General features: G+C 42.1%; 1 protein-coding gene across 2 annotated transcripts in view; it reads right to left on the reverse strand.

Annotated features, from left to right (window-relative positions):
* Window positions 1–6,126, reverse strand: part of EDAR (ectodysplasin A receptor) — a 24,838-nt gene extending 18,712 nt beyond the window's left edge. The window contains exons 1-3 of one of the 2 annotated variants that reach the window (XM_010167966.1): window positions 6,064–6,126; window positions 5,259–5,381; window positions 3,951–4,132 (exon numbers count right to left, since the gene is read on the reverse strand). In XM_010167966.1, the coding sequence (XP_010166268.1) occupies window positions 3,951–4,132; window positions 5,259–5,381; window positions 6,064–6,114 (356 nt within the window). In that variant the 5' untranslated portion in view covers window positions 6,115–6,126. The remainder of the gene's footprint in view (window positions 1–3,950; window positions 4,133–5,258; window positions 5,382–6,063) is intronic. The other variant, XM_010167967.1, reaches the window with a different exon arrangement.
* Between the last annotated feature and the right edge of the window lie 5,193 nt (window positions 6,127–11,319).

Here is an 11,319-nt window from a genome sequence, read left to right on the forward strand (position 1 = left end):
AAAATCATTTTTAAAAAAACATTTATAAGCAATTTGATGCAAAGATTATTCTTTTATTTTTTTTTTTCCAAACTGCCCGAATAGAGACAGTGTTCCTCTTCTTCCTTTCCTCCTAAAAGGCAATTAATCAGCCATCAGGCCTACATGACAAGAAGCAGTATCATTGCCTAAAACAACACTTTTCTCCCCACTGAGTTCAAGCTGCAGTTTACAGCATGCCCTGAAATAAGATTTTTCAAAATAAGGGAACATTATTTTTAAAGCAGTAATCTTCCAGGCAAGACCACCAGTTGGGTATGGTTGGCTAATTTTATTCACAAACATCATAAGAATAATTTCCTTAATGTCAGAAGCAAATCTGAGCCAAATCAGAGTAAAAAATAGAGGAAAACACTGTCCTTACAGGGAAAGCCAGATTAGGTTTTACAGGTTTGTTTTTTTGTTTGTTTTTTTTTACTTCCTTGCTGTATAGTTTATAAATTAGTCCTTGATAGTGGAATTACAGTGTGAAGGAAGGGTTTTCATTATTTGAACTTCTGAGCTGCTAATAAAGTTAGTGTTGAAATAAGGTAATTGGTTATGCAAGAATTGGCTCCACAGACAACCTACTGAGTGAATTACACCAAAATAACTCACAGTTGATGTTATAGATATGTCTTTACAAATCACTTGAAAATCACTACAAATTTTAATGAAGAAATTAATAAATTCATAATCCATTCTATTTAGACAGGTACTCAACATAATAAAAACTTTATGCAATGGGGAATCCATTTTCTGCTCTCATGTACCTGTCTATGCATGTGCAGCAAGTTTTTTTCTGGAAAATATATGCCTTGTTAGGAAATTACTGCTGAAACTGTCCATCAAAGCCAGTTGGTCATTAATGAATGACTCAGCCTACAAGTAAGGGTCCAGGAAATGGAGCATGCAGAGATGCAAGGAGGGGATGGGGCCTGGAGGTACAGCAGGTAAGCTGAACAGGATTCCTCCTTTATATCTTACTGGTTTTAAAAGATTTGCCCTCATTCTTCCAGTTGAATGTCTCTTGTGCCCCATCTGCCACTCTACCCTTCTCTCAAGAGCAAAGCTTCATCTTTCCACTCTTATGGGAGTCTGCATAACATTAGCTTGTGTAGTTAAAAAATAAGCAGGAAATGACTGCCAAACCACAAAAAAAAGAGTGGCAGGCCAAAGATACATATAAATCTATAAAGAAAAATACAGGACAGTTAGGATCCACAGTTTAATAGCCACAGTGGTTTAGGAAAGACAAACAGCCCTTCCAACAGTTAATTAAACCAAACTGGTGGAATATTTCTTGGTTTTTGCCACAATGTAGAATGGTGGAGGACACATAAGGAAAATGGAAGAGGGTGCTCATGGCAAGCAACCATTCACCCACGTGAGTAGGAAGCTCTGCAGCTGCAATCATTAATGATTCACCCCTTTGAAGTACCAGCAACGGATTTATGTTTCTGGGTACTTTGCAATGCACCAAACAGTAAAGGTGATGTTGGAAATATCTGATTATATCACTAACTGCGGAGAAGTGGACCAGGAAAGAAATAATGAAATTTCATGATGTTACTCTTCCACTATGAGGCTCATTATTTCTCTTTCCTTAGCATCTGCCAGGCTCAGATTTTGAAGTGTTACAGGCAAAATCTAAGAATAAAGGCTAGCCTGGCAGCTGAACTTTGGTTTTAAGGATCACAGCTTTGTAGCTAAGGCTTTATATACCCCCTGGTCACAGTCTTGCATCCTTCTTGTGAGCATGACAAATAGTGTTATTCCTATTTTATATGGAAGAGAATCTGGATGCAGAGAAGCAGTGGATGACCCATCCTCATGTACCAAAGGTCTCCTTCTTTCCTAAAACTCAACAGTAATAGAGAAAAAAGAGAAGGAAAAGTACATAATTATCCAGCACCTATTTTAAGGCAAATGATAGAGGAAGACATTTGTAGCTACTGGGAAAAGGCTCTGGTTCAGTGGTGTTTTGTCTAAAAACTTCTGGTCAGAACATGCCACATACTCATCTTTTCCTCAGGCTGCTTTACTGACCTGGTGACAATCAGCAAAGGGATGAGATGCCCCCAAATATAGATCGCAGCATGTGGGCTGTTGCCTTGGGAAGGTCTTCAGCATGCACGCTACAGAAGCATAGTCTTCTGAAAATGGAAACCTGAATTTTCCCCTCCCATTGGCTCAAGGGCTCTTTGAGGTTTACTGCCCAGGCAAGGGAGCGCTCTGCCAGCTGCCATCACCCAGGTGCCTGTCTGTCCCTGTGCCACCGGGGCAATGAGGAAGGGTGGCCGGTTGGCGCTGCTCACCAGCTCTCTGCTCTGATGCAGGGGCTCTGTATTTCCCCCACCATCGCACAGGAGCAACCTCTGTGGTCTCTTAAGTCACACGAGGAGTCAAGGCAGCTTCACAGCTTGTTTTAGACCATAGTTAATTTACCTTGAGAACTTCATCTCTTCAAGCTCAGAGTAAGAGGGTGTTTCTCCTTAACTGCTGGCTTTGACAAACTATCCCAGGAGGTGAGGCACCCACAGGGCGGCTCACAGCCAGACTCCGGTGGGCTGGTTTCTGCTACAGGTTACACCTGTGCAAACACCACGTTTTGAGATTACTCCCCAAGCACCAGCTGTGCAAGCTGATTATTTTCAGCTAGCACTGTGCTCCAACCTGGGTGACCTCATTAGTGCTGACAAAATTGCGAAACAGCAACTGTGGCCACTATTTAACTTTCTTGCTCTTTATGATGTATGAGGGGAAGTCAAGAGGGAGCTCTTTGCAAATCACATCATCAGTCAGCTTGGCTAGCAGCTAAGCAACTCCTTTTTATTTGTAAACTGTGAAAATTTCACACAGACTCACTGACAGAATAAACCTGGAATCTTGCAGGGCCTCTTTAATAGGGTTTCCTGCCCGATAAGTAGTGCGGGTTATACAGTGCCTGCAAACTGCACAAAAGCCAAATGTCAGTAGGATCTACATTTCTAAACCAAAGTGGCACACCGGCAGAAACTGAAAAGGTATGTAAGATGAGGTTGCGTTTTAGAGTATTTACTTACTCTACAAAAAAAAAACCAAAAAGGTTGAGAAAGCAAATGTATGCTTGGGTTTCAGACTAAAAGGTTATATGTACAAGAATACATTGCTAACATATTCCAATGTAGCAATTGCTTTCTCACCACTAGCACCAGGATTATACCGAGCATAAGAGACTGTTAAAAATATGGACTTCGTCAACTGCATCTATTTTAAGCCCCTTCAGCCAGCCCTGGAACTTGTTTTGACTCTGAACAACAGTGTACACACCATATTAGCAGCTCCTTAGACCCCTTTCTTTTGTCTAGAAAGGATCCTGAGCGATTAAAATGCCTTGGTAAATCCCACCTAACAGCAATGTTAGCTAATGCTGTCAACTACTGACAATTTTGCCAGCTGTAGAGGAGATATTTTATATTCCTAAACACACTGTAGTGTCAGTGTGGACCCTACAGAGTACGCAAGACATCTTCCTGGGGCTCATTTGTAGGATGCAGAACTTACAAGGTGGCCCTCTGAAGCTGCAGCTGGAGGCCAAGCTGGATTTCTTAGAGCATCTAAAATGGCACTGTGCATCTGTGCTTGGGTACCTGAGCTGTTCTCTTTAGACTCCTAGTAAGAGGAGAAGTTTCAGTTTTTCTAGTTTTTCCCAACAGTTGTTTCTTCAGTGAGATTTCAATGATTAACAACGACCTCATCTAATACACTAAATTCACCAATTCTTTTGAAACATTCAAATGTATTGTTTTAGCAGAGCCTGAAGAGAATAACTCACCAGTATTGTACCTACAGTCAGCTGGGATACGAAGAGAGGCTGTCAGAGATTTTGACATGAAAGAATTATTTTGCAGTGCCTTGGGTAGAGCAAAGGTCTGTGGTTAAATCCTTACCCAGGGAGACAAGGGCCACACTCTGCATCATTCTCCTGATCACCAGGTGTCATGACTGTGGCTCGAAAAAATCCCTCACAGTCTTTGTGCCGCCTGCATATCTGGTAACCTCCTCTGGAAAACTTCTCTGAAGGGCAGGGGATGCAGCCGTAGTCCTCATCTTTGGTGCCATAGCCACATGTCTGCAACAACACAAACTCACTGAAAAGCAGGCTTGCACTGCACACCGGCTTCTGGCAAAAGGAAATGTTCATAGCCTGGCCCCTTGGCTTTGCAGCACAACATCATACCAAGAGAAAAATGTTTGTTGTTTGGTCCCTTAGTGTCTGTCCTAAAAAGGCCATGGAAGGATATAAGGATGCAGCACACTGTGTCCTGGAGATGGAAAAGGGGAACCAGCACATCATACACCTTGAAAGTGGCCCCCCCATAGCTATTGATACCATATTCCAGCAAGTCGTGGAGTGAATTTAGCTGCTGATCAGATAGAAAGCAAACTGAAAATTGAAGCACAGAGGAGATTACAGAGGAAACATGGCTGCAGCAGGGATATCAGCGATCTTGCTTTCACACTTGGAGAGGCCAGAGGGAACATCACAAAAGGCAATGTTTGGATGAGATTTCGTAACCCCTGAACTCACATGTCCCAGCTGAACATTACATTTAGATTAAATAAAACTAAAACCAACTGGTTATTATTCAAACATACTTGTTTAGGACTACCAACTGTGTGAAATTCTTGCAATAGGATGTTTATCCCATTAAAACCAAACAGGATTTCAGTAATTTATTTTTTAATAAGCAACAATTATCTGCTGTAAATCAAATGGTTACTTAGGAACCATAATTTAAAATGTTGCATAAGCATCCAAGTTCCTCTAGAGCCAAAATATCTTAGCGGGAGAGCAAAATTAAATTCTCGGTGTGGGGGGCCAGCGAGCATGCCAGACTAACCGATTTATCACACCATGCTGGAACGTCAGCGTCAGATTTTAAGTAACTATTGAGAAGAGAACAGACTGGCAGAGACTGTGCGTGAAACTTCTACCTTACAACTTTTACAATGCTACTTTTAACAGGTTGTTCCTGGGACGTGATTTACCATCGTGCACACGTGCGGTGCCTCGCTCCTACGACATAGTGGCACATGTCAGTGCTCCCGCTTAAGCATCTCTGTCCTTCCCCATTTTCTCTCCTAGCCATATATTACCACCACGTAATAAAGCATTTGGTTTTTTTGGATTTGGTGCATTTGTTTCTTGCATTTGGTGCTGGTGTCCCCCTGCCAGCAGAGGAAGCTGAAATTACCATGTAAGGCTCCTCGCCCGGCTCACACTTGGGGCAGTCGTGGCACATGCCGGTGGTCTGGTTGTAGTATTCGTTCTCGCCGCAGTTGGAGTATTCGGCGCTGGCAGAGTACACCAGGGAGACCTGTCACCAGAAAGCATCCAGAGCACCATCACTTTCATGGCTCCTGTTCCCTGTGTCTTGCCCCCTCCCCTTACCCGGTTGCTGTGGCTCAGAAGGCAGCAGGGCTAGTATTGCAGCATGAAACTCCCCTAAAGCTCAGAAACAGAAGTGCCAGAGGCAGGTATAGTTTTCAGCAACCTGGTTCTGCTAAGAGTTTCTGAGAGCACTGTTGTTCATGCTTGTTGGCACAGCTACTCCTCAAAGTATTGAAGGCTGTGATTCCTGAACTATTAATTTTCATGCTTTCAGGTGCGGCAAATGCCTGAGTTTGCACCCTCACCCCTCCCAGCTCCAATAAGCCTTCATAAAGTGACCGCAAGGGACAATTATAACAACCTGAGATAATGAGCTGCCTCAGGCCTCAACCATGATAGGGTTGTGCTTCATGTGACACCCAGGCTAACTGGTTCGTCCAACACCTTCTGTCTCTGCTCCATCCTGGCCCCTTCTCCTTCCTAGGAGCTTCAGTCAAAGTAGCACATGCCTGGGTGTTCTACTGAATGGAAATCGATCACTGCATTGCTGTTCAGTCCCTAAATCATCTGTAGCTGTACCATGATAATTAACAGATGTTTGCAAAGACCCAAGCAGAACCCAGTTATCTTCACATGCTGGAGAAACCTGTACACACAAAAATACCTACCACCAGAAAAGGGAACACGTGAGTCCATTTGCGTTCACCTAGGTGAGCCATGCTCTCTTGATATTTTACCTGGAAAGATAGAATCGGTGATTGTTTATGAAGATGAGTAAATATTTGTGTGTGTTGCCAAAATAAGAACAGAAGGGCCCATAAGCAGAACAAAGGTTACATGGGAGTGATGCCTGAAGGTCTAAACAAAGAGAGGGGGAGATGTGCACGTGCACTCACACACATGTGCACACTGCACACCCTTACTGCACATCTCTTTCCTCTCTTTGAGAAGATCAACGGCATGAGGGAGCTTGGTCTTGCAACCTTTATAAAAATCTGTCAAAGATGAGGAACCAGTTCTGAGCCCCGGCACTACTTGGCTCGGTGAGAAATCCTCCCAGAGAGGAACCGAAGGCTACGTCTCGACCGCTGAATGAAAGAGGGATGGGGATCCGTAGCCTGGCTTGTGTCCACACTGCTTAGTGCTTGACCCTGCTAGATCAGATTAGCCTAGGAAAGATCTAGATAGAGCAGCCAAAAGCAGATCCAGGGAGCAAACCCATGGCAAGCAGCGTGGGCAGCTGGCAAGCTGGGGCTGCCAGGGCTGCACTGTTCTTGCTGGCTCTTGTGGATCCACTGAGAAAGCCCAGAGCTGCCTTCAGTAGGAAATGTCAGTGCTTTTTTATTCTTGATAAGCAAATGGGCTATTTAAAAAGAAAAACTCAAGGAAGAAGCCAATTTTATATTTGAAGTGCTATTACAATGGTCAGGGAAAAGAAAGGCTGCAATCTCTGTTATAAACATACATGCTAATTTATTTCATTTCTTCAAATGAATAATTCTGAATAAGAGCTAATGTTACATATTCATGCACTGGATTTCTTTCTAAGGGGAAAAAAGAGACAGGAAAAGGAGGCACAAATTTTTTCGTTAGCATGATACAACATATTTAATGGTATTGTTATAGCTCATAATATGCCCTAGGGACTTTACAGCTTCAAATTGCGAATTTTTGAGATACAGTTACAACACTTTGGCCCTAGCAGATGTAATATACTCTTTATATTTTCCTGGTCTCAGACACTATAAGGCTTTTAGTCTCCCAGAAGAGTACAATTACTGCTTTGTGCCACACTCGAGCATACAACCTACATGACAGCAGCGCTTTAGTATTTGAGATAGCCACTAACATTTACATTCTTAAACACTAAGTAGATTAAGCAAAGATTATATCACTCCAGTATCAAGCTATGAACTTGCTTTATACATTCCTTCCAGCAATTGGGCTAGCTGAGACAGGTAACTGGGTGGGTGGGTGGACAACTTGAATTATGAGTATATTTGTTTCTGCAGGAAATTGCACTTTGAAACCTAGAAACAAAAGAGAATCAGAGATAAATTGTCCTAAATCTGGAGGTAAGAGACGGAAAGTAGTCATGCAATTGTATAAACTGTCAAATATGTGAGTTGGACTAAGGCTTTGGCTGTGACAGTGCAGTTGCTTGGAAAAAGTCCAAGGATATAGTCTTAATGTATATATCTGTTAAACTGAATCCTACTTATAAAAGAGCTTGTTAAATTTTAAATATTAATATTCCCAAGGCTGTATCCCCATTGATACTCAAAAATGATCCTATTTATTATAAATCAAGTCTGAGGCTGCTCAGGACCAAAAATTTCACCAGGAAAGCTTGAATCTGTAACTTTACAGTAAGAACATATCTTACAGTAAAAACATACTTTGGTTGCTTTCAAGCCACCCAGATGTTTGCTGTTTGAGGTAATTGTATGCAATCTTAGCCAGATTTGAAAAACTGAAATAAAGAAGTGTAGCCTATTAATGTATAATACAATCTTCTTCACCATTTGGTATTTATTTACATAAAATCTTGAAAGTGTCAAGTTATACATCCATACATAAAATATTTTTCTGTCTCTCAATATAAATATGCATGTGGGGTTATGTTTTGTATGTAAACATACTTGTTTTCTCTCTGCATTCCATCATTATACGTAGCAATGTGTCAAACATATGGGAAATACTTTTTTAACTGGAAAAAGCCAGTTCAAAGTGCTGAATATGGACAGATTAGAACTCCAGGGGTGTCTTTCCCCCTAAATTGGAAGACCAAAATGTTAAATTTAATTATTCATCCTCCTATTCAAATACACTGCCATAAACTGGCAATGTTATTGTATGTTGGGGGTTTTTTTCTCCTTTGGAGTGAAAAAACAAAATGCTTATTTTTGTAATGGAGGAGTAGGGGAAAGCAGATGCAGGAGGTTTCTGGCAGTAGGGCCATAGGTAGCTCCTCAGCTGGCTTGATACCTGATGGTATCTACCAAGACATACCAGGCTGCTCATGGGCTTGCTGTCAATTTTCAAGCATGTTAATTTATACCTGTGCCAAATTATCTGTCATGCATTAATCCCATCCACACAACAAGGAAGCTTGGACTAGATGACCTTTAAAGGTCCCTTCCAACCCAAACCATTCTATGATTCTATGGTTCTAGTGCTAAGATCAGTTTTCTCTCTAGCTGATATCTGTGACAACAAGCAAAGCCTGGACAATCAGCCAACTTCTGACAAGTAGCAGCAAAATGAGTGGCCAGTTATTATGGCCCCTAATAATTAAAAGTAATTAGTTCTTAATGAGTTAAGAGATGCTGCACCTTTCCTTCGTATTCTGCCATGCTTTGACTAAAGCAAATGACTCCCTCCTGTGTGATGGCATGCAGTGGCGAATGGAAAGGAGCTGGAGGTATATTTTTGCTGGGACCATGCAATCGCTCCTAAGAAGTTTGGGATCTCCAGCAGCTCATCCGCCAAGCCCACTGCAGATCCTGACTTGTGCTCTTGTTTAGGCCGTGTGGGTGTCTCCGGAGAGGAGGTGTAAAACACAGACCTGTGTCTTTGTGGATCAGGTGTGCAACACGTAGCAAGCCTCGTCACGACTGGAGGGGGTTGCTAATTACAGCCATATTTGCCTTTTGGGGCACAGTCGTTAATAGCTGTTAAGAATATATACATAAGCTGACAGGAATAGGAAGAGTTCTTTTCCCAGTGGCAACCGCAGCAAGAAATGCTAGAGACTCCTTGTCTCAGCTTCTCTCCTTTAGACTTCGAGGTACAAATTTGGCCTGGGGGAATAGGAAAAGAGACGCCTGGGACCCTATTACTCAAATATTTCTCCTCCCAGATGAAAGGCCCTTCTATATAGTCTACAGCTTCTTACCAAGAACTGGCAGATATAAACAAATAAATAAAAATCCCCAGGCAGAAAATGCTTATTTCATGCTGGCCAAAGGAGAAAAGGCATCATTTACAGTAGTCAGCCTTTGAATTTGATAATTTGCTTAGTTGATAAGGTAGCACTGTCATGATACTTACAGTATCCATGAGTAAATGGAGGAAACAAAGGCAACGTGCAAGCAATGAGGTTAACCTGTCTGGGGGTCTAAGCTAAAGCTCACAGCTTTCAGTGGATGATCATTTAATTCTGTGGCTTCAGTATTCACACAGTGCAAAAGATAATTTCCTATCATAGACTTTTTGGTTTTAAAAAAAGTTTGAAAAAAGGAGAAAAACAAATACATGGATTGAAGTACAGAAATACACATTGCTTAATGATGTAGAGAGGAGGGGGTTTGGGGTTTTTTATGTCTCTGCATTTCTTTAATTTCATCACTGATGCAGATATACTTCAAGGACACAAAACTTGTATTTGTGAGAGGGAAGGACACAATCGCTGCGTCAGACAAATTCACCATTTTGATATTTCTATACGCATTTCTTTTCTGGGGTTTTCTAAGACACAGTTTGGTTAGAAGGTCTGCAGTTACAAACGTAATTCCTGACTAGATGGCAAATTGGTATTGATCACAAATCCACATCCAAGATCTCCACTACTAACAACAGTAATGGAGTTCCCGAGGTTTATGAGAGAAACCCTGTGAACCACCCTTTCCACAGATTATCACAGTTTTTTGCATGGGCTCAGTAGATAATCTTTGCATGCTCCCGATACTGCTAAATCCTTTTTAGCTGTGATAAGCATATAATCCTAACTGCAGGGCTCACAGGTTTCAGAGATCAGCAGCAGAGTTCAGTCTGGTTCTGGCCTCATGAAAAAAAATGCTGTCTTAGTTTTTCTTTCAGGAGGAAGGAGGGTTCCCTGAGCCCATCACTGAACGACGATGGTGGCAGCACAAGCTCAGGGAGAGAATAAACTTAGAGAACTGTAAGGAAATGGAAACACAGAGATGATGAAAACTATTTTGTAGCCTTGGTTACAGTTTGTATTGTTGTGAAAAAATATTGCACAGAACAATATTACATTTGTAGAACAACATGGACTACACTGTTTCCCATATCTTTTTTTTAGTGCTTTGACCTTGCAAATATCTTAAGAATTACCTCAGAGAGAGATGTAAAAACTGTTAAAATGATACAACTCCCTTCTTCCTTTTACCTGAAACATCAAAAGGAAGTGAGAACAGCTCAAGCTACACATAAAACTTAAATTGCCTCTGTGATCTGGCAACTCTGTCAGAAAAATAATTCATTGCTCAGGCAAAGAAACAAGATTTTTTTTCCAGTGGGAGCTGTGTTGACAAAAGGGGACATAAAAGATTCTTTAATTTGTCAATGAGGGCACCAGCGCTGAGAATATGGGGCAATCAAGCCTAATGAAGAGCTATCTGTCTCTTAAAGACTCACTTATCTGGAAACTACATCTAGAAGTCCATATTGGAACCTGCTTTTTCACCTTCCATAAAAACACCTGCTGGCTCTCATGTAGGCAGGCCATCAGCTTTCTGAAAATGTTCTCCAGAAAAAAAAAAAAGAGGTTGCCATGCAGGAAAAAAGCAAGAAAGAATGAAAGCCTCTTTTCAACATACTTTGCTGGGCTGGCATGCGTTCTTGCAGAAACGAGGGCACTAAGGAGGCATGGAGGGTTGAGGAGACCATGTGGTCTCCCTGCCCAGACCCAGGGCACCCAAAGCTGGCTGACGCCAAGCCAGCTGCCCCCCGCCCCCGGCCCCCGTGCTGCTGGCATTGTCCCTATTCAGCCTCCTCCAGGCTGATGTTGGTCTCATCTTCCAGCAGCATCCCTCCAAAACCCAGGTAGGCAGGGAGTGAGTGTGGGACAACTTTCTGGGAAGAAAATAGGTAATTTGTTGATCCTGTAACCTGCCATCACAATGCATCCACTTCAGTGATGTTCCTGCTAGAAAGGCTGATAAATTGGTGGGAAGTGA

This window comes from Antrostomus carolinensis, unplaced genomic scaffold (assembly GCF_000700745.2).
Source record: "Antrostomus carolinensis isolate BGI_N321 unplaced genomic scaffold, ASM70074v2 scaffold1815, whole genome shotgun sequence".
In the NCBI taxonomy this organism is placed as follows: Eukaryota; Metazoa; Chordata; class Aves; order Caprimulgiformes; family Caprimulgidae; genus Antrostomus; species Antrostomus carolinensis.